This window comes from Rhinolophus sinicus, chromosome 10, assembly GCF_057876585.1.
Source record: "Rhinolophus sinicus isolate RSI-liver-muscle chromosome 10, RSI-T2T, whole genome shotgun sequence".
NCBI classification, from domain to species: Eukaryota; Metazoa; Chordata; class Mammalia; order Chiroptera; family Rhinolophidae; genus Rhinolophus; species Rhinolophus sinicus.
This window is the reverse complement of record NC_142510.1, coordinates 12,994,981-13,017,729: the sequence shown is the minus strand read 5'-3', so window position 1 is coordinate 13,017,729 and position 22,749 is coordinate 12,994,981. Positions and strand designations below refer to the sequence as shown.

General features: G+C 60.2%; 1 protein-coding gene across 4 annotated transcripts; it reads left to right on the top strand.

The window, feature by feature from the left end:
• Positions 1-1,623: 1,623 nt before the first annotated feature.
• On the top strand, positions 1,624-22,402 carry GLIS2 (GLIS family zinc finger 2). 4 transcript variants are annotated; one of them, XM_074322622.2, is made up of 7 exons: positions 1,624-1,833; positions 16,230-16,473; positions 17,258-17,430; positions 17,996-18,172; positions 18,254-18,387; positions 18,471-18,589; positions 19,586-22,402. In XM_074322622.2, exons 2-7 carry the CDS (start codon positions 16,302-16,304, stop codon positions 20,383-20,385), a joined length of 1,575 nt encoding a protein of 524 aa, XP_074178723.1. In that variant the 5' UTR covers positions 1,624-1,833; positions 16,230-16,301; the 3' UTR covers positions 20,386-22,402. The 4 variants fall into 4 exon arrangements, with proteins under 4 accessions (XP_074178723.1, XP_074178719.1, XP_074178722.1 ...); XM_074322621.2 differs by having other exon boundaries at positions 1,642-1,833; positions 18,468-18,589; XM_074322618.2 differs by having other exon boundaries at positions 1,637-1,833; positions 17,996-18,387; positions 18,468-18,589.
• The last annotated feature ends 347 nt before the right edge of the window (positions 22,403-22,749 follow it).

The window sequence follows — 22,749 nt, the reverse complement described above, 5'->3', positions numbered from 1 at the left end:
GGTCAGTGGACCCAGAGAGTCGGCTCTTAACAGCCCCCTCCTGCAAGGTGCTAGGTCACGAAGCTGGCCTTCCCCCGGGCCCATCTTATAGCTAATGTTTAACCCAGCTTCACTCCACATTATCTACACGAGGGAAACCGGGTGAGGTGGGGGTAGTGTCAACTACAAATCACCGCCTTCCGGGCCTACCGGCCTTTCTTGTATCACCCAACAGTTCATAATCATCTACTCTGTCCATTCATGCAGCTGTCATGAGCACCTACTATGTACCCATTTGCCCAAAATATGAGCATCTACTGTGTGTCCACGTAACAGTTCATGAGCAGCTACTATGTGCCAGGTGCTAGGGATGCTGCATGTTTTGGCAGAGATCGCGCCATGAAATACGCGAATGAAGGCGGAATTACGCCCGGAGGCAGCTGCCTCACCTATGGAGGATACTTTTTGTCTGCTGGATTCCTCAAGGCCAACTGTGTAGCGGCAAGGTTGGTAGGCAGCAGGGCTCCTTTTGAATCAAGGTTTGCCACCAGACAGCAGAGCAAGACTGGCCCAAACAAAACGCGAGTCGGGATTCAACATCAGGAGGAAAAAGCAACTTAGAGGGTGCAGGTGCGGGGATTTCTCACTCGCGTCTTTCCACTTTTTAAGCGGCACTGCGCTGGGCGCTGAGGGGCCAGTCGCAACCAAGGATCCCGCGGCGCTCAGGCTGGGGATGTATGTTGTCCCAACAGCTGGGACCAAGACGGCGGCCGAGCGGAAGCTCTGATTGCTCTGGTCCGGACCAGGTCCTTATTCCACTGTGAAGGAAACTGAGGCCGAGGGCAAGGCAGGGACCAGCCTGGCGTAGTACGGGAGGAAGGCGCTGAACCCGGCCTCGAACCCCGGCGTGCGCCGCCCCGAATCCCGAGCCGGGGCCTCTGCCGGGCGGGCGCTGCCCGCGCGTTCCTGGAACTGGGCTGGGCGGAGAAATCAGGGCCTGCAGAGAGGCATTCCGGCCGCCCTCCCTGCCGCCCAGGGCCGCGGGGGGCCTGGCCAAGGTGACCCCACGGGAGGGAGGCGAGGGGCTCCCGCCCCCTCCTCCATCTTCCCGGTCTTCGGGGCTTTGCCTCTGGGCCCGCACGCCCTCCCTCCGGTCTTCTGCGAGACCGCCCCCTCCCCGGGTTTCCCCGAGGGCGGGACGTCCCCCCCACCCCCGCCACCCCTGGGCCACCTCCCGGCCGTGTCCTAGCGCTGCCCTCGGGCCGAGGGCGGGGCCGCGGGGGGGGACCCGAAGATGGGGTCGAGGGAGAAACACGCTGCCCGGCCGCAGCCGGGTGCCCCCTCCCTCCCGGTGCCCGCTGCCGGCCGCCGCGCGGCCCTTCACCTTCCCCTCCCCCGGCCCAGCGCCGGAGCGCGGCAGCCCCCTCCCCCCGATGCGCATGCCCCGCCTGGCAGCTGGCGCCCCGGGCCTGGGGCCGCCGCAGAGACAGGGGTTTGCTGAGAGGGCGGGAGGGAAACAGCAAGGGAGGGAGGAGGGAGGGCGGCCGCCCCCCGCGCCCCTCCTCCTCCCCCTCCTCCGCAGCTTGCCGGTCCCTCCTCCCGCCGCCTCCCTCCGCCCTCCTCCCTCCCTCTGCAAGACATCCCGGCCCGGCCCGGCCGCCGAGGCCACCTTCCCTGCCGGAGCTGCAGATGTGGCGGAGCGGCCGGGCGCCGGGCGGCCGTGCCAGGGGAGCCCGCGCCCCGTGAGCCTCGCGCCCCGGCCCCCGCCCGCTCCGGCCCCTCCCCAGCTCGCTCCCTGCCGCCCCCAGACCGCCGGAGCCCGCAGCCGGGAGCCCTACCGCCCCCGCCGCCGAGGTAGGAAGCCCCCGGGCGTCGCGCCGTGGGGACGGGGACCGGGCGGGGGCTCTGCCTGTCGCGCGGGGACTGCGGGGACTGCGGGGCTCGTGGGTCGCCTCCCCCTCCTGCGTCCGCGCCTCGCCCCGGGCCATTGTGAGCCCTCGCTGGGGCCCCTGCGCTCGCTCTTTCGCTCGCTGGCTCGCGCGCTCCCTCCCTCGCCGGCACTCCGGCCCCGTCCCTCTGTCTATGTCTTTCTCCTCCCTTCTGCCCTCCCTCCGTCCCGACGCCGGGCCGAGCTGCGGCCCGGTCCGGGGCGGGAGCAAACTTCGGCGGGGAAGTTGGGCGGCCGCGGTGGGGGTGCGCTGCAGGATGAGAGGGAGGCCACGGAGCCTGGGCACGAAGTTGTCTGGGGCAGCTGGGCAGCTTCTCCTTCCCACGACTGCGCCGGGGCTGTTTCTGGAACAGGGTTTGAAAGGTGTCTCCTCCCTTGTCCCGGAAAGTCTACCCCCAGCTGTCCCTGCTTAGACCCGGCCCTTCCTTGGGCAGGGGAGGGAGGCGTCCCTAAAGATCAGGACGGGGGTGCTGCCGCGTTTGGACAGAGAGCTGGAGTCCAGTCCAGCACTTGTTCCCCCTCTGCTGGCTGGGTGCAGCAGAGGGCCTGGCAGAGTGGGGAGGGCAGGGGTACCCAACCCCACGGAGGAAAGATCTGGAGGGGCAGGGGAGGGGGCGAGGCAGGTGCACCTGGAGGGAGGGAGATGCCCAGCGCCCTGCTTCCCCGCTGGCCCCCTGGGATGGGGCTGGAATCCAAGCTGGCACCTGGAGGCCTTGGCATACTGCCCTGCCCAGCCGGGTACTCAGGCCACAGCAGGGCAGCATGCTGCCCGTTTGCTTGTCCAGGAGGGCCTGCCTGATCTGGCCACCCCGGGCAGCGATGGTTGCAGGGAGCTACACGGCCCTGCCCTGGGGCCTGGGAAGCGGGACGGGATCCTGGGAGGAGTCCTGGGCCCCCAGCCATCTCAGCCCAGGATCTTGGCTCTGAAGGGAACGCTTGACACTGAAGGGGCAGCCAGGCCAGCCCAGGACCTGGCCAAGGCCTGGGCTCCCGTGGTTCTTGGTCTGGGCCAGGGACAGGGCCCGAGCTGTGGTCCTGGGAGGCAGCCATCCTGAGGGTCCAGCATGCCTGGTCCTGGAGGAAAGGTGGGGCTTCACCCACAGCTGGAGACACTCTGCTTCCCAGAGTTTCCTCAGTGTCTCCTAGAGGGCCTTCCTCAGCCCCCAGAACCAGGGAAGGGGAAACTGGCCCCTTCGGTCTGCCCACCCACCCAGCCCTCCCCAGTCCCACACGGGTGCCACGGGGCCACAGCTGTTCCAGCCCAGCCACACAGCCCTCCTCATGACCTCCGAGCCTTTTCCCTCTGCTCCTCCTTCTTCCCTCTGGGCCATGGCTGGGCCATGGCGGGGCCTCCCAGCTGGCCCTGGCCATGTGGGAGGGGCTGCACGTGGGGGCCACTCCCTGGGATACCCCTTTCCCTGCTTCAGCCCAGCCCATTTCACAGCCCACCCCCCAGCTGCGCTTGGCACTGTCAGCCTGCCAAGCAGGAGGGAGTGCCAGGGGTTTGGGGCACAATTTATAGGGGCTGGGGACCCCTTGAAAGCAGCCCTGTTTTCCTTAGCCCCTTCCCCTCCCCCTCCTTTTCCGGAGCTGCTATTAGCGCTGACCCTCTGACCCCCCCATGCCTGCCCACCCTTCCCTGTCTATGACCTTTGACCTTTGGTGTTAAATCCCTCCAGCTGGGGCTCTTCGGCCCCTGAGTGACCCTGGTGCAGGACCCCTGGGGGGGCCTCTCCCTCCTCCTGGCTCTCTACACAAGGACACCTGCCAGTCCTTCCCTCACTGATGGGGAGGGGGTGCCCTAGGAAGCCAGACAGTGAGTCACCCCACTTCCAGGCACCACTGCTTTTGGGGTGAGTGGCTTTGGGGGATTCGCTGGAGCTGGACCACAGCCTGGAGGGTGAGTGGGAAAAGCCCCCCTCATGAGTCTGCTGTCCTGGAATTGAGTCTTGGCTGGGCCAACTCCCAGGGGTTCTTGGGCCAGGCTCCTCCCCTTTCTGGGTCTCAGTTTCCTCATCTGTCAAACCAAGAGGTCGAACAAGATGAGCTTCCTGAGTGCCAGAGTCCATGAGAAAACTGGGGAGGGGGCAGTGAGAGAGGGGATAAGGCCAACAAAAGCCAACTCTCAATTATCCGTGGGTGGAGCCAGTATGAATAACTGCATGCCACAGACATCCAAAAACCTCATTTTAAACAATCTTGTGAACCGCGTCCCCCCAAAGCTTTTGTTGTTTCTAAAAAGCCCAGCTGCAAATGGGTAGCCACAGCCATGTCCTCTGCCTGGGCTCTCCTGGCTGCCTCACTGGGAGTGCCCAAGGAGAATGAGGGGGTGAACTGGCCTGCAGAAGACAGAGCTCTCCTGGGCCCCTCCTGGAGCCTGTCTGGAGGACTGGACCCCTCTCAGCCCCACCTTTCCGTCCTCCTCACATCTCTCTCCCCTCCTTCCCTGGCCTGGCCTTGGCCGCAGGCGGTGGGAGTGTCTTCTGCCACCTAATCCTCCCAGGGTCTGAGCTGCATGTGTTTTCCTGACATTTTCCCATGTGGGTTTCCATCTACCCAGACTGGCCTGGAATCCCAATTTCCCACTTGGGTGAGGGGGCAGGGACTGGTGCCAGACAGAGTTTGGGGCAATCCCAGGATGAGGGAGGGTGGCAACAGCTGTGGCCGGGGACCAGATGTGGGGAGTGGGGCCTGCAATTGAGCTCTTTGGGAGGTGTTTGGGGTGGGCCCCTGACGCTGTGGTGGGGCAGAGAAGACTGTGCTCCCAGCTCTCCCCTCCAATGTCCCAGGGAGGCCCCTCACCTAAGTGGGAAATTCAGACTGCAGTAGAGAGGCCTGAGCTAGGTGGAATGGGATGGGAGGCTGCCTTTTCCTAGGCTGGGGAGAAGGCTTCCTCTCTTCAGGGTTATTATTGTCCTTGTATATTTCACACAGATGCCTGAGGCCGGAGCGGGAATGCCTGGAAGGTACTGGGTGGTCCTCCCTTCACCCAGACAAGTGCCCTCCTCAGAGGTGGGAAGTATTGCTGGCCGGTGAGGAGGTATCTGGGGCCAGCCAGAAAGGTGTGCCTCTCCCCTAGTCCACCTGAGTTGTCTCCCCTCACAGGGTCTGTAACAGGGCCCAAGAGAGGGGCTAAGGCCCAGACATGTGTCTGGGGGTTCACCTCTTTGAGAACACCAGGACACCTGGTCTTGCCCCAGCCTGCTGCCAGCTCTGGGTGTGGGGTACCACACAGCTCCTTCAAGGCCCTTGGGACACATCTGACCAGTCTAAGGTGGATGCCTCAGCCCCACCCTGGAGGATTCTAATTCAGGAGTGGCCAGGTGGGGACTCATTGTCAACTAGGACCTCTAGAGCTTTGCTGATTGGCCAGGGTTGGTGCAACTGTTTTGATGCTGGGCAGGAAAGGACTTGCTAAGGGAGTGGGGGTGGGGTGGGGTGGGTCTCATGCAGGGGCACAGCCTGCAGTAGACCCAGATTTCTCCTCTGGCTCCCACGTAGCCCCCTACACCTTTGCTATCTTGGCGACTAATAAAAATGCCATCTTAGGTCCCCAGGGACGGGGTGGGGGGCGAAATGGGTTAGGGATGGAGTCTCATGGGGGGAATGCCTTGAAACAAATTCCTGAAAAAAATCAACACAATGCCTTCCAATGGCTGGGTGGACTTTGGAGGTGATATCTGTCACTTGAAATTTCCACATTAACTTTGTGAGAGAGATCTATTGATCTTTATTAGACAAATGAGGAAACTGAGGCTCAGGATGGAAAAGGGCCACTGGGCATTGGGGCCCAATTTCCCCGGGGTCTGTTACAGCTGGGGTTGGTAGTGGTGTCTGATGGCCAGTTTCCCAGCCTGGCATGAGAAGGGACCCTGTTCCTGAGGGGAGCCTGAGCTGGTCCCAGCAGCTATGCACACAGGGTCCCAAGCATCCATCCTTTGGCTTCTGTTCCAGACCTCTCCATGGCCCAGGTCTGGCCCAGGTCTGCAGGGGTCCCTGGCCCTCCTTTCCCTTCCAGCTCAGGGACCCTTCCAGGGGAGCTCAGGGAGCCTACACACAGCCAATCCCCAAGGAGCCCCAGAGGTCTGACTCCTGGCTGAGATGTTTCTCCAAGCCTCTTGGGGGAGCTCTGGCCTTCCATGCCCCCTCCTCCTCCCAGAGGGGATGGAGGGTTCTGGTTAACTGATGGCTAGGCTGGGAGGGGCCTGGGGGGCACAGAAATGGGAAATGATTCTGATGGAGGGGGTCTTCCCATCTCTTCCAGATGCCCTTGGTAGGAGATGGAAGGGGGCTGAGAATTCCAGGCCATGACTGGGGGGTGGGAGCGGGGTCTGGTGCCTCCTCAGGCCCTTTGTCTGCACTGCCTGAGAGGCCAGGTAGTACATGCCACAGAGGGCTCAACCTGTGAGCCTGTGACATGTATGTGTACACGTACTCCTGTCTTGGCAGATGGCTGCCTGGGGAGGGAACTCAGACCCAGCCTTTGGCCCCCTCCTCCAATCATGGCCAAGGGCGGGTGGGGAGACCATAAAGGCCCCAGGAGACTACTGAGCTGCCTGAGTCAGCCCTGAGCGCCTCCAGGAAAACAATCCTGCCAGCTGACCAAGGGTCTCCACCATTTGCACAATGTGCTGACATGCAATGCCCACTGGGACCCTGGGAATAAGGAGGCTGGCTGCCTTGTGGGCTCTGGTGGGGGGAAACTGAGGCTCAGAGATTTGAGGGCTTGGCCTGGGGTCAGCTGGGGTCAGGAAAGGACAGAAGGGGCCTGGAGCCTAGGGCTGTCTGGCCCTGGCCCCTAAAATGTCAATTTAGCCTGGGAATCCCCTCAGCTCCACTCCTGTCCCACCCCCCTACCCACTGCACAGGCATAACCTGGGGGACAGCTGTGTCTGGAGAAAGCCTCCCTCCCCTCACCCCCATGTCCACCTGGGTCTGACTGGCAAGTCCCAGACTCCCTGAGCCATTTCTCCCCTGGTTACTGCCTACTGTGTCCAGAGCCCCCCACCCCCACACTTCCAGGCTGACCGACCCCAGCTGTGATATCCCCCCGCCCCACCACCGTGGGCCCCTCCATTGTTCTGCATGTTCTAAAGTCACACCCCCCATCCCAGTACTGTTGGCTGTCTGCCTGCCAGCCCTACCCTCCTCCAGACCAAGCCCCCAGTGCCACCTCAGGACACCTAGTGACCACCTTGCAGGGTCCTATGGACCTGGGCTGTGAGTGCCCGAAGCAGCCCAGGCTTGGCAGGGCCCTACCCGGCGGGTGTTTCCTTTTGGGTTTGGAGGCTTCCCTGGCTTCTGGACTTGCTTTGCTGCCTGGAGTGGACAAGCAGGGGAGGGTGGGGTGGTGGGGAAGAAGGGCATGGGGTGGAGTCCAGAGTTCGTGCTGGCGCTCCTGCTGGGCCTGGTCTTGCCTGGCTGTTCTGGGTTGGGCTCTGTGCCAGTGCTGGGTGGAAGTTACAGGAGATGAAACGGGGGTACTAGGCCCTGATGGTCATCTCACCTGACCAAGACAATGCCGGCCGCCCCAGCCTTGTCCTGCTCCTGGGTCCCTTGAGCCAGACGGGGAGGCAGAAGCCTCTGTGTTATGGCCCAGGCCCTGCCTCTCACCCTGACGTTGGGCAAACCACTTCCTTCTTTGGGCTGCAAGTCCCTCTGTCCCTGGCCGGTGGCACCACAGGTAGATTCACTCATTCAGCAAACATTCACTGAATGCCAAGTGTCCGGGAAATGCGAAGGGTTGGTATATTGGTGCTGTTATGGGCATGGCGAGGATGCTCCAGCTCCAGTCCTATTCGAGGCCAGCCCCTTCCTTTCATGGATGGGGAAACCAAGGCCCAGAGCCTGGGCCACGTCACCTTGGGGCAGGCCTGGCTTCTGGCTCTGAGACCCAGCACTTTGCATTGTTGCCCAGTTCACGCTGGTGGAAGGAATGAGCGCTGTGGGGGCCACGGGAGAAGGGCAGCGGTTTGTTCCATGAGGCCTTCTCTTCCACACCCCCAGAGGGCTCAGAGCTGCTAACCCTCGGTTTCCCTTCTTGGAAAGAGGCTCCAAATGTCAGGTGCAGGGGTGAGTATCTTGTGCTGAAGGTCAGGGGGCAGTGTACGAGTTCGGACAATTAAGTTTGCGAACACATCCTAGAAAAAGTGCTACACACCTCATTGCTGAATATCGCTATGGTCACCTTCGAAGTACTCCCCTTGGGAAGCTATGCACCGATGCCAGCGCCTAGTCCACCCTTCAAAGCAATTTTGGAACTCTTTTTCTGGAATGGCCATCAGAGCTATCATCTTATTACCTTTGATGTCCTGAATGTCATCAGAATGTCTTCCTTTCAGTATTTCCTTTATCTTTGGGTAAAGAAAGAAGTCACTGGGAGCCAGATGAGGTGAGTAAGGAAGGTGTTCCAATACAGTTAATTGTTTACTGGCTAAAATCTCCCTCACAGACAGTGCCGTGTGAGCTGGTGGATTGTCGCGATGCAAGAGCCATGAATTGTTGGAGAAAAGTTCAGATCGTCTGACTTTTTCACGCAGCTTTTCAGCACTTCCAAATAGTAAACTTGGTTCACTGTTTATCCAGTTGGTACAAATTCATAATGAACAATTCCCCAGCAAACATCGTTGCAACAAGTTCGCAAACTTAATTGTCAGATCTCGTATATGACACTGTGTAGGGCTGGGCACTTGGGACATTGTGGCATTAGTGATGTATTAGTGAGGACCTGGAGCCAGGGCAAGTGTGGCAGGTGGTACAGGGCCGTTGCAGGGCTCGGGATGCGGCTGTCAGCAGTGTGGGCCAGAGCCAGGTCCTGTGCTCAGCTCTGAGGCACCTGGAAGAACAGCTCGTGTACAGCTGCAAGAGGCTGAGGCTGGAGAGGGTGAATCAGGGAAGACTTGCTGAAGGAGGGGGTAGGGAGAGTGGCAGCTAGAGGAGATGAGGGGGAACGTGGAAGATTGTAAAGCAGGAGCTGGCACTCAAGACATGAGCCTAAGGCTTAAAGGAGGCCCGGAATCATGAGAAAGGAGATGCTGCAGGGGAGAGCCTGGGGACAGGAGACTCCGGGCTGGGAAGGAAGATGGCACTTTCTGTGCAGAGCACTCCATGGCTGCCCAGTGCCCTCCAGGTTCTGGCCCAGCCTCCCCCGGGGCCTCCTCCGCTGCTGAATGACAGGCAGGTTCTCTGTCGGTCAGTTGGGGCCACACCCCCAGGTCCCTGAAGCATTGGGCCCAGAAAGAGTGTGGGCTTTGGCCCTGAGGTGAAGCCAACTGTGCTACTTACAGCTCTGTGAGCTTGGCAGGTGACTGAGCGACCCTGAGCCTCAGTGTCCCCACCCGGAAGATGTGGAGAATAGCACCTAATTGGCAGGGTGCTGAGGATGCATGGAGAGGGTGAGCAGGAGGCATGATGGCTGGTGCAGCCTGCAGAACTTGTTAGGACCCAGCACCCCCTCCACTGCCACCCACTTCACCCCAGGTCCTCATGGCTGACTCAGATTCGCCCCCCACACTCGGCTGGAGCAGCCCTCCCCAACACTGTTTCTCCATTGCCCGCGTTTCCCCCACCGAAGTCTGGGTGCTCTTCATTCTCACTCATCTGTGGGCACCCCAGAACCAAGTGGAGGACCTAGTGTTGGAATGCATAACTGAGTGATGGGGTAAATGAGGCAGGGAGGGAAGGCCAAAGTCCAGAGCCTGCCTTGCCCGCCTCCCCTCCCGCTGGGACTTGGCAGGTGCTGTTCAGTGGGCCTGGTGCCTGTCCTGGGGTGGTGGGAGGCGTGGGCCGCACGTCTCATCCTGTCTCCCCCCCGTAAGCTGAGATTCCTGGGTCCCGGACTCTGACACTGGTTATCTGCCATATGCAGTGTGTCCCGTGTGTGCACAGGTGTGACACAATGCATATGCCTGGATGTCGGGGGGTGCTGTGCATGCCCATCCATGTCCTGTGGACACTGACCAATGCTTTGCTGGCCCCAGGGAGCTGGTGGAGTGCCCAGCCCTGCCGCCCAGCACGAGTGGCACTGCTGCCTGGCGTGCCCGGGCTGCCTCTGTCTAGGCCTCGCTGGGTGTGTGTCCCCGTCTGGCTCCCTGGTGCCGGCCCCTCCCAGGGATTTGGGCAGCCTGGGCCCAGCTCTTCCCTGCCAGCCCGGGTGGGCAGGCGGGCAGGCGTGGGGGCTGCTTGGCGGGCTCGCCTCTGGCCAAGGCCCAGGTGCAGGCAGTGCTCCTAGCCCCACACACCACCTCCCCCCAAGCTGGGCAGACAGGAAAATACCAGACATAGTTGTGCAAAGGTGGCTGCAGGGCGGCAGGCGGCAGGGGGTGGGGGCCGCACTAGGGCGCCCAGAGCCACCAGGCTGAGGGGAGGCCTCTGTGCCAGGCTGGCCCCTGCAGCTGGATGGGCACACACATCTATATGAGTGTACATGTGTGAGCTGCTGCCCCCAGCCTGGTGTCACCCTGCTGGCACTGGAGAAGGAAGTACATCTCCTGAAGAGCTGGGGCTGGGGAGGCATGTGCGGGGAGCCAGCTGCATGCTTTCCAGCTTCAGTGCTGCCTGAACTATCTGGGTGACCTTGGCAGGCCAAGTTACTGTGTGGAGCACCCCGAGCCTGGGGTGGGGAACAAGAATCCTCAGGGTTACCAGTTGCTGGCACCTGCTGTATGCCAGGCACCGGGCCAGGGGCACCCTGCAGATGCCCCAAATCTCTACCCTGCTGGATGAGCTGGTACTTTATTGTGGTGCCTGTGTTATGGCTGAGAAAATCAAGGCTCAGAGGGGTGACAGGGACCCATCTGAGGCCTCATAACCAGGGGTAGGGACACAGAGGACTGGAACCAGGTAGCCTGGTTCTGGGTAGTGCTCTCTAAAACGCCCAAGTGGGGGCTCCTGACACACACCCCTGCACAGGTTCTGCCCAGCTGAGGCCTTTCCCGAGGCCCCCATAGCCTAGAGCAGAGAACTCTGCCCTGGCTAGGTCACCTGGGGGTGGTTGCACTCCCACCAGAGCTGGGTCTGCCCTCCCAGAGGATCTGGGGAGGCCCCGGTGCTGGCTGAGCACCCATCTGGGGATGGGGGAGGGGCCTGCCTGAGGGCAAGAGGTTCCCAGGGAAGGTGAACCCCATGCTCTTCCAGGAAGTGCTGCCTGCCCTGGCCCCTCTCCTGGGATCTGCTGGGCAGAGACCTCACAGGATAAGCCCCTCCCCTGCGTCCTGGGAGGAGGTCTGCTGGGGCCTCCCAGTGTTCTTTCTTTGATGTAGCCAAGCTCTGGAAGGTGACCATGGTCAGCTGTGGCCGATCCACAGGACAGGAGAGGCCTGAGGCCCTCTGAGGGGCCCATGCTTGTTTAGTTACAAACTAAACCAAAGCCCAGGTGCTCCCCACGAGGGCAGTGAGTGGAGTGTGTGGGTACAGCGGGGCGCGCCAGTTCCCCCACTCAGCTGTCCTCACAGCTCTAGACTGGCCAAAGGCTGGGGAACTCCGAGATGGTGACACTTCATTCAACAAGTGTGATTAAGTACCTACTATGCACCCAGCACTGTTCTAGGTGCTGAATATTGCATATTAATGGGAAATATTAATCATTGGATGTGCATCATTGATTTCTCCCCCAAACCCAATGGGGATGGCTTATAACTACTATCTTCCCATTTTAGAGGTGAAAACTGGGGGGCGACTTGCCCTAAGTCACATGGGCCAGAAGTGGCAAGAGCCACATTGGAGACCCAGTGGTGGACTCCATACTTGGAGCTCTGCTCTGCTGCCTGGTCAGGAAGCACCCTCCCCCCAACCCCACCCCAGGATGAGGCCTGCCCCTGCCCTAGCCCCTGCCTCTGGGCTGTGGAGGAAGGTGGAGCTGCAGTGGTTCCCAGGAATGCAGGGCTGTGGGGCCCTTTGCTTTGGCAGTACATCTGCCCGGTACTCTCCAAGCCTCCCTGTGGCTGCCCCTCAGTGGGCCTCTCCAGCACCCACCCACAGCCTGCTGCCCCATCCTATACTCTGCACCCAGCTCCCACAAACCAGGGCAGGTGGGGGGGATGCCAAGCCTGAGCCCCTTTGCCTGCCCCTCCCCTCATCTTGGGCACAAGAGGGGCTAATGGTGAACAATACTTCTGGACTCACCTGGGCTTAAAACCAAGCTCTACCACAGACAAGCCGTGTGACCCTGGACAGGTCACTTAAACTCTCTGAGCCTCAGTTTTTGCATCTGTAAAATGGGGATGAACAGCACCTGTTGTAAGAGGTGCTGGCACATTGTCCAACTGTCGACACTTGGCTATTGGTAATGTTGTGTAATATTCACCCATGGCTTCCAGTCCTGGCTTGCCACCCACTTGTGTAATCTGGGATTGAGGCCCCTCTGGACCTCAGTTTCCCCACCTGTAAGACCAGCATGGTGAAGTGATGGTCCCAGTCACCAGACATGGGGGTACCCAGAGCACCCCGTTCCATTCAATATCAAGAATGTCACATGGGCTTTTGAGTTGCATCTTGGACCCGTCCCCAAGTCCTAGGCTGGGCAGGCCACAGCTGACCAAAGGGCAGTTTCAGGGTATCCCTCACATTGCCCTTGACAGTGCTGGTACACAGGTGGTCACACACCTGGCTCCAGTCTGCTGTGAGGTGGGCAGGGAGAGCCCTCATCTTACAGAGGGCCCTGCCTTCTCCCTGCTTCTGCCAAGGAGACCCTGAGTACTTAGGATGGGTGTGGTGGGCCCCCCTCCAGGCTCAGGGCCAGCTCCCCACCCCTCCCTAAGCAGAGGGAAAGGGGCTTTATCCAGAGCAGATTCCGGGCGGCTCCTAGTAGCCTGGTAGACTTGAGTCTCAGTTTCCCCGTCTGTATGACAGGGGACATGACTGCCACCTATTCACAGTAGAGGTTTTAGAAGGTTAAGAGAATTCATGGACAGACGGTGCTACACGGTAGGTGTTTAACGGATGCGTTCCACACCAGCCACAGGGCCCTGGAGGAGACAGTGCTTCTTCTGGGCCTCAGTTTCCTCAAATATCGACCCGCCAGTCGGAGGGTGAGGGCCCGCCTGGCGTTCACCGTACCCACGGAGAGTGGGCGGGGCCTCCAGGTAGGCCCGGAAGGCGAGGGGCTCGACCAGCGCTGCAGCTGGGGGCATTTGCTCCGCGGCCAGCAGCGCACAATAGCGGCCATTGTCTCGGGCCGGCCCGCGGGGAGGGTGCGCAGGGGCGGGGGCCGAGCCCGAGGGCCAGCGCGGCCCACCCCGGGATGACCCCCGCCCCGCCCCCGCCGCCCTGGTGGTCCCTGAGTCGTCCCGGTACGCCCTCTGCTCTAATTAGTTCCTTTTGCAGCTGGAGCCCGGGCGCAGGCGCGCGGAAACGCGACCACCTTGGTGCGACCTCCCCACCCGGCGTCCAGTCCTCCCCGGGCGCGCTCCGGCACCCCACAACCCCACGCCAGCAGGGTGGAGTCGCATCTCGGAGCTAGCAGTGCGGGGGGGGGTGGGGGGGTGGGGGGGAGGGCGCAGGGGGCGAGGTAGGATCTCCACGCTGCACCCAGGGGGCTCCTGCTGAGTGCCCGCACTGGGGTGTAGGAGACACATGGCCCTCCACCCACTGCTGGCCCCACCACTGGTTAAAAATCTTGCACCCTCAGCAGGCAGCCGCCCTTCGGAGGTCTTCCTTCTCCCCACCTCCCTGGTTGAATTCCCAGTTCCAAACCAGCACTCCACCCTAATCAGAAGGCCCAGTCCCCAGAGACACCCCCCCCCCCAACTTCCTGCCCCTGGGTTTTGCCCAGGGGTTCCTTCTGATGGAAGCCGGAGTCCAGCCCAGAGGCCCAGCCTCCCCACCCCTGGGAAAGGAGGAAGGAGCCGCCCCCAAACCCACAGCTCCCAGCACTCCCACCCTAGGCTGGCCCCACCTCAATTTCCCTCCCCCACCCCCAGGGGAAAACGCCTGTGACCCCACTCCTTGGCCAACCTCAAAGTGTCCCCTTCCACCTCACCGACAGCAGCTCTGTTCTTTGTTCCTGGGCTGGATGAAGGGCGGTGGGGGGCACGGGTGAGAGCTAGGGTCACGCTCTCTGGAGGCCAAAGGGGCAGACAACAGGGCCTGGAACCCTGAGACTGGCTATGATAACACGGAGGCCAGTCAGCCATCACCTGATGTAACTCATGATAACCAGCATCTTCTGCCCTGTGTCTGGCCCCGCCCTGGGAGACAGGCTCCTCTTGGGGCCCTCCCTGATTCTGAGTTGAGGTAGTATCTCCTGCGGGTCCTCAGCACAAGGTGACCCAGGGCCCAGGGGGAAAGCAGTGGGGCAGGTGCCAAGGATGTTGCTTGGGAAGCATCACTATGAGAGTCAATGTCAATTTGAATTCCCAGTTCCAAACTTCTTTACCCATAGTGCCCTTCTCTGGAAGGTCGGGTTGGGGTTGGAGGATGGAGGCTGTGGGGAGGCCTGTGGCCCTAGGCCAGCCAAGGACCAGGCCACCAGCCCTTCCTGGCTCCTGAATTCTTAATCAGCATAAATATTTACTTCCTTCCTCTCCTTCCAGGCTCCTAGCACAGAGGAGCTTCAGGGAGGTTGGACGGGGCCTGTGTCTAAAAATAAACAGGTGGAGGAGGGACAGGCAGACACACAGACAGACATAACTGGGGAGTGGGTCAGGCAGAGGGCAGCTCCTCCCCTAGCCAAAGGGAGAGTGGAGGGGCCTCAGTCCATCCATCACTGTCATCCACTCACCTGCCCGCCTGGGTCTGGAGCTTCTGAAGGACAGGGTGGCACTCTGGTCCCAGCCCCTCTTGCATCCCTGGGAGCTCCTGGCCTGTGCATGGCCTGGGGGGGGGCAAATCCAAACAGACCTGAGGGCTCTCACCTGGTGGAGTTTCACAGGGACAAGTCAAGTCACAGACCTGGGTCCCATGGCCAAGTGCAGCCACCTGTGCTCTAGTAACACAGTCCCCCTTGGGCTCAGAGAGTCTGATATTAGCCATGTGCTGGTGGGGTCTTGGGATGTGCCCCCAGAAGCAGAAGGTCCTTGTTCCTTGTGTGCTTGGAGGATCTTGGCACAAGTGGAGCTTGTCCTGGGAGACCCATAAGCCAGGGCTCAGAACCTGTTTAAAGTTGCTGAGGTGCTTGGCCTGGAGAAAAGATGAGCAGGGGCTGCCCTCCCCTGTCCTGCCTGCACCTGCGCAACACTGGCCCCCAAGAAGACAAACCAGTCTTTTACCACATGGTGGTTATGGGGATATTCTGTATTATGAAAACCTGGATTCAGTGAATAGCCGGGAATATCTCATAATGTTGGCTTGTTTAGCAGATAGATTTTCAGGGTGTAATCGTCTCAATTAACAAATGCAAGGAAACACTGTGACTATTTCACCACACGTGAAAAGAGTGCTGCTCTAAGACGTTTGATTTGGAATAAAGACTTGACCTTGCTCTTGGGTCATTTATGTGAAGGAAACTACACCATTGAGACATTCTAAGAAAATGGTGAAAATTCCAGCATGAGAACTCATAGTAAAAGAATATCATGACCAGTAAAAAATGATGTATGTATATATTTTACTAACCACCAGACAGAGCTGGCTCATTTCCCTCCAACCCTACCCCTGGCTGGCCGGGCTGGGCCACAGTCCCCCGCTGCCCCCTGGTGGCAGCCCAGAGCCCTCTGGCTCCCCACGCCTGTTGGCACCTCTCCTGACCTCACTTGGCAAGGCCACCTGTCTGTACCCCCATCCCTTGGGGCCAAGCTTTGCTCAGCTTTGCCCAGTAAACTCAGCCTCGTTCTGTCAGAGGCGACCACAGCTGCCCCTGGGGCCCGGCACAGTGGGCACTCTGCAGTCAGTAGCTAAGGACAACGCAGGGCCACCATGGAGGACCCTTATTGCTCCTCTGGCTTGGTTTTGGGTCTTCTGGCTCTAACCAGGCATGTGTCCCAGGCATGACTTGCCACTTGGTCAGAAATTACCTTTGGGACTTGGCTGGCTATTTCCAGGGAGAAGATCTGGCTTTGAATCTGGTAGCTCTTCCACTTCCTAGTTCTGGGACCTGAGGCAGTGTCTCTAACACTGTCTCATGGCAAAATGGACTCTCTGAGCTTTGCCTCCCAGAAAAAACTTGTGGGAAGTGGACATGGAAGCCCTGAGTAGGTGGTTGGCGCTATGATACCTGCTGGCCAGGCCACTCGGAGGGTCTCCTTCTCTGAGGAGACAGCCTTCACACTGCTGCACACCCACTGCCCCCCTGTCCTGTGGGCTTTAACGGGTGCAGCCCGAGGAGGAGCCTGGGGCACTGTCACAGCACGGCCCTGTCCTCCCTCAGGTTCCTGCCTGAATACCAGCTTGGGAGCGCCCCACGGCCCGCTGCCACGGCCAACCCCAGCCCCGCATCACCATGCACTCCTTGGACGAGCCGCTCGACCTGAAGCTGAGTATCACCAAGCTCCGGGCGGCGAGAGAAAAGCGGGAGAGGACGCTGAGTGTGGTCCGGCACCGAACTCTGCACAGGGAGCTGGGCCTGGTGGATGACAGCCCCACCCCGGGCTCCCCGGGCTCCCCGCCCTCAGGTACTGCACCCAGGTGGGGCCACAGTCTCCGGGCCCTGATGGAGAATGTCCAAGGTGTGTCCACCAGGACATAACCACAGCTTCCAGCTTAGAGCGCGCCTACGCTGTGGTTATTCATCCTCCCAGCAGTTTACCTTTGGAGATGACATTGTCCCTGGGAGGAAGAAACTGATCTGCCCGGTTTATAAAGCTGGAACAGTAGAGCCAGGGTTCAAATTGAGGCCTCTGGGAGAATGTGGAATGGCAGAGGTTCACATGTAGTAACGAAAGGCCCAACTCCTGGGTTTTGTGGGCGGCCAACCAGGACAGTAGAGATTGGGGACCAAGCCCAGCAAGTGCTTGTAGGGATGCTTAGGGCTCAGGTCCTCTGCTCTGCCTCTAGTGTGCCGGAAAACCGTATCTACATCTGAGCTGGAAGGCTCTGGAAGCGGCCCAGCCCAAACCTCTCATTTTCACAGAAGGGTCCAGTGAGGCAGAAGGGGCCCAGGGAAAGTTAGAAATGTGACAGGAAGCTAGGGGCCCTGGCTTCCAGTTCCTAGTCACTCAGTGTACCACATTACTGCATCTGTAAAATGGGTACTTCCTCCTTCTCATGTCAACCAATGGCCGAGCTCTCATGATGGCAGAGGTCACATTTGTCAGAAGCCTGGAGCCCCAGGGTGGTCTGGGAACATGGCCTGGCTGGGGTCTGCTTCTAGGGTCACAGTGAGGGATTCAGAGATGGGAGGGCCTGGCTGATGAGGACCAATGGCTCCAGCACCCCTAAACTGTGCCTGTCTTTTAGGCTTCCTGCTGAACCCCAAGTTCCCTGAGAAGGTGGAAGGACGCTTTACAGCGGCCCCTCTGGTGGACCTCAGCTTGTCGCCACCCTCTGGGCTGGACTCTCCCAATGGCAGCAGCTCGCTGTCCCCTGAGCGTCAAGGCAATGGGGACCTGCCTACAGTGCCCACCGCCCCGGTAAGGAGGGGGTGCGGGTTCTGGAAAGGGATGGTATATTGGTTTCCTGGGACCACTATAACAAAGGACCACCACCTGGGTGGCCTAAAACAACATAAATGTTTTCTCACTGTTCTGGAAGCTGACGTCCAAAATCAAGGTGTCGACAGAGTTGGTTCCTTCTGGAGGCAGGCTCTAGAGAGGAATCCTGCCTTGCCTCTTCCAGCTTCTGGTAGCTCCAGGCGATCCTTGCTTTGTAGCCATGTCACTCCGATCTGCCTCCATCGTCACACAGCCTTCCCTGTGTGTCTGTGTCCAAACCTCCTTCTTTCTCTCATGAAGACTGGCCACTGCATTTAGCGCTCACCCCAGTCTAGTCTGACCTCCTAACTTGATTACATCTACAAAGACCCTATTTCTGAATAAGGCCACACACACAGGTACACAGGGGGAGGGGGAGACGGTTAGGACTGGGAAATATCCTTGTAGGGGACACAATTCAACCTGCTACAGGAGACAGAGGGTGTCTGGGCCTGCCGGCCCCAACGGGTACTGACCAACTCTGACCATCGCCCTCTCCTGCCAGGATTTCCAGCCGTTGCGCTACCTCGACGGCGTCCCCAGCTCCTTCCAGTTCTTCCTGCCTCTGGGCTCCGGGGGGGCCCTGCACCTGCCTGCTTCCTCCTTCCTCACTACCCCTAAGGACAAGTGCCTCTCACCAGAACTACCCCTGCCCAAGCAGCTGGTGTGTCGCTGGGCCAAGGTGAGTGGGGGCCTGGAAGAGTGGGGCAGGGTCCGGGGTGGGTGCCCCTACATGTGCTCAGAACCCTCCCCGGCCCTGCAGTGTAACCAGCTCTTTGAGCTCCTGCAAGACCTGGTGGATCACGTCAACGACTACCACGTCAAGCCCGAGAAGGACGCAGGGTACTGCTGCCACTGGGAGGGATGTGCTCGTCACGGCCGAGGCTTCAACGCCAGGTGAGGGAGGGCGAGAGTGGGTGGAAGGGAAGGGGCATAGTGTCCAGCGAGCTGAGCCGTGCTCTGTGCCCTCCCTGGAGCAGGTACAAGATGCTTATCCACATCCGCACGCACACCAATGAGAAGCCGCACCGCTGCCCCACCTGCAGTAAGAGCTTCTCCCGCCTGGAGAACCTGAAGATACACAACCGGTCTCACACAGGTGAGAGGCGCGGCCGGAGGGTGACGGTTGGACAGGCTGCCCATGGTGGAGTGCCAGTCGTCCCTGAGCCTCCAACAGATGAGGGATGCGTCGCGTTGTTCACCGGTCTCTTTTCGAGTGCCATTTGCCGGGGATGACACTCTTGTGGGTCAGACCCTCCATATATGGGAGCATAGACAGACCTTCCTGGGTCACACTCAGCTTTGTTGGGTTTGTAAGATCCTCTGACTAATGGTACTTGTGGATGCAGCCAGTGTGTCTGCTTCATTCCTCACCATACCCCAGCACACAGTAGGGGCCAGCACTGAGCAACAGAGCCACACATCTGATTTTAAATTTCCTAATCGCTGCATTAAATTACAAAGAAATAGGTGAAATGAATTATAATATATTTCCTTGAACCCAGTATGTCCAAAGTGTTATCATTTCAATATTAAAAATATCAGACACTGCAATTCTTCATTTAGTACAAAGTCTGCAGAATCTGGTGTGTATTTTACACTCGTAGCATGTCTCAATTTGGACTGGCCATACTTCAAAGGTCCATAGTCTCAGGTGGTTCTGTCCCGGTCAGTGCCAGAGCCGACGTTTAGTAAATCTGGAGCCATTTTGCGGAGGAAGGGCCCCATAAAGGGTAGTTGGCACTCACGTAGTACTCACAGTGGACTTGCCCCTAGTAGGGGCTTTATGGAAGTCTATACAGGTTCATTGGTTCACCTGCTGAAGTGGTCACTGTCACCCACAATTTGAAACATAGCACACAGTCGGGCCATGGCGGTTCTGGGGGTGACCAGGCTAGCTTCTCAGTGGCTGTGCCCACTGCCCACACCTGGGGCAAATCTTGTGCCAGGTGGTGGAGCCACCGCGCCCCAAATTGGACAGCCTGTGCTCTCAAGATTTTGGTCTGGGGTGAGGAACCTGGGGGGCTGCCAAGTGGGTGTTGCGTGGGGGCAGGACACTGGGCTGGGAGACCCCTCACACCGGCCCTGCCCACAGGTGAGAAGCCCTACGTCTGCCCATACGAGGGCTGCAACAAGCGCTATTCCAACTCAAGCGACCGCTTCAAGCACACGCGCACCCACTATGTGGACAAGCCCTACTACTGCAAGATGCCCGGTTGCCACAAGCGCTACACGGACCCCAGCTCGCTGCGCAAGCACATCAAGGCCCATGGCCACTTCGTGTCCCATGAGCAGCAGGAGCTTCTGCAACTGCGCCCGCCCCCAAAACCACCGCTGCCCACCCCCGACGGAAGCCCCTACGTCAGCGGGGCCCAGATCATCATCCCCAACCCTGCTGCCCTCTTTGGAGGCCCCGGCCTGCCTGGCCTGCCCCTACCCCTGGCTCCTGGCCCCCTCGACCTCAGTGCCCTGGCCTGTGGCAATGGTGGAGGTGGTGGGGGTGCGGCAGGCATGGGCCCTGGGTTGCCAGGCCCCATTCTGCCCCTTAATCTGGCCAAGAACCCACTGTTACCCTCGCCCTTTGGGGCAGGCGGACTGGGCCTGCCTGTGGTCTCCCTCCTGGCTGGCTCCGCAGGTGGGAAGGCCGAGGGGGAAAAGGGGCGTGGGGCAGTGCCGGCCAGAGCCCTCAGCATGGAGGGCCGCAAGACCCCCCTGGCGAGGACTGACAGTGGCCGCTCCCGGCCCAGCCCTGATGGACTCCCCCTGCTGCCGGGCACGGTGCTGGACCTGTCCACTGGTGTCAACTCAGCAGCCAGCAGCCCAGAGGCGCTGGCCCCTGGCTGGGTGGTCATCCCACCGGGCTCTGTGCTACTGAAACCGGCCGTGGTGAACTGAACCCATCCCGGGGACAGCTACCCACAACCGCCAGCAGCTCCTGGCCCAGCCCCGACGAACAGAAACTCTTCTGCGAAATAGCAATAATGTCCTCCTGCCCCTGGGGCCTGGTTGGCTGTGCCCCCGCCCCCCCCGCCCCCCCAGCAACCCTAGCCCTGGACAAGCTGGGCAGCAAGGATGGTGCTAGGTCATTGCTCCTGAGGGAGAACTGCCGCCGGCCAGGGAGAGCTGAGCTCCCGGGTGCTGAGGCCTTGCTCAGCTCTGGACCTCAGTCCCCTGTCCCATCCCCCACCCTGGTGCCTCCCTCACCCCGTGGCCAACCTGGGCAGGTCGCCCTCCCTCCCTGCCTTGTCCACCTGCCAGCCCATCCCAGCAGTGGGGGCAGATGGGGTGGTGGCATCTACCCTCCCTGCTGGTGCAGGGCTCCCTCTGCACCCCTTCACGTGTTGAGCTGTGACAGGGAGCCCCAGGATCGCAGCCCCACCCCTCCTGCCTAGCCTCACTAGGCCCCTGCTCTGGGGGCTCTTTGGACCCCTTTCCCTCTGGCCCACCCTCCAGAGGGAGAGCAAGACAGACGCAGGCACCAGCAAAGCCACAGGAAGAGCCACCTTATCCTTACGACAAGGTGCCTCCCGCTCGGAGAGGGAGGCCCGCTCTGCCCGCTCTCACCTATCTGTCTGAAAGCCAGCACTGCCAGAGGGTTAGCCCCTTCTCTTGGTTGAAGGATGCTCTCTAAGGTGAGGGGACAGCTGGCCACTCAGCTGCCCCTTTTCCACTGGGCCTCCTCCCTCTGCCTTTTGGGGAGCCCTGGAGTGTGGGAAGGGGAGGTGCCAGGACCTCGGGTCTGCCCGGCTCAGGGAACAGGTGGGGGGGCCTGGCCTTGGGCAGTGCCTCCTTGCACAAAGGGCTGCAGAAGCCTGCAAGCTGGCAGGAGACGGGAGGCTGGCTAGGGATGACCCCAGGCTGGGATGCACTCATTCTGGGGGTGCAAATCATAGGCAGCACACAGGTGAGGGAGGGCTTCAGGCCAGTGCTGGGCACCATGGACGGAGGCCCTAGGCTTGGGGGACAGTGAAGCAGCCGCGGACAGCCACAGGAGGCCGGCTCCTGCACCTGGGAGGGGAAAGTGGAGGAACTAGTCCGGACTCGGGGTACACCGTTGGCTTCTCCCAGCTGAGCCTGTTCTAGGTGTCCCCTTGACTCCCAAGGGCTGGAGTAAGCCAAGGAGCTGACACTCCACCTGGTGGGCTCTCCCACCAGGCCCTGCAGATGCAGCGCGTGCTCTTCCCACCTTGAGCCCTGAGGTGGCCTGGTGCAATCTGGGAGGTGTTGGCCTGGCCATCAGGAGCTCTGGCTCCTCGGCCTGGCCTGCCCTGTCCGTGGCCTTTGAGCAAGCCCGCCCTTTCCTGGCTATAGAACAAGGGAGCTGTGGCACAGCAGCGGGGTCCTTAGCAGCCCTGCGGTTCCTCTGAGCAGCTCTGCTGACCCCTCCCTTTCCTGGACTGCCCTTCTGTCCCAGAGGGGTCACCCTGACCGGCCCTAACAGGGCCCGGCAATGCTGGCTCTGCCCCTCGAAGGGGTTGTGAGCAAAGCAGGAAGGAGCTGGCCTCCTTTCTTCGGGCCCCACCCAGGACCCAGGCACCTCCACCCCCATTACGGGCCCCAGGCCCTTAAGTCCCCAGTTGTGGGGTGAGGGGTTTGAGACTCGAGCCCAGGGAGCAGAGGAACAGGGCACTGGAAGGTGACATTAGCTCAGCATGTGACTCAGTGATAGACCAGGCTCGAGAGGGCCGGTGTACGTGTTGTTGTTGTCGGTTTGTTGTTGCACATTCCAGGATATCAGTATTTTAACAGGTTCTAAGTGCCTTTCTATCGTAGCTTATGTTTTTCCTCCTCTTGGCTCCATTGCTGTTAGCATAGAGTTTAAAAAAAGAGATAAGCTAATGACTATAACAATATATTCCTCCATGTGAGAGGAAGTTTATAAAGAAACAATAAAAGTGAGTTGCAAAGATGGTATCTGTCTTGGACGTGTCAGAAGCTGGGCCTCCTGATGAGACCACTTCTGACTGCCCTGTGCCTGGCTCTGGCTCTGGCTCTGGTGTCACCCACCCCACACTGCAGCACCCAGAGGTCTTGTTCTGGGACTTCCTTCTGATCCTGTGGGTGCCGCCACTGCTGGGCGCTGGAAGGGTTGGGAGGGGCAGGTGCTGAGAGAGCAGGACGGGTAGGAATTGAAATGCAAGATTCCAGACACAGCCCACGGGCTGTCAGGTCTGTCCTGCCAGGACCTGCTGTGACTCTGGTGAGGGGCTTAGCTCTTGGGGAGACCCAGCTCCCTGGCCTTGGGGTCCAATGAGAGGC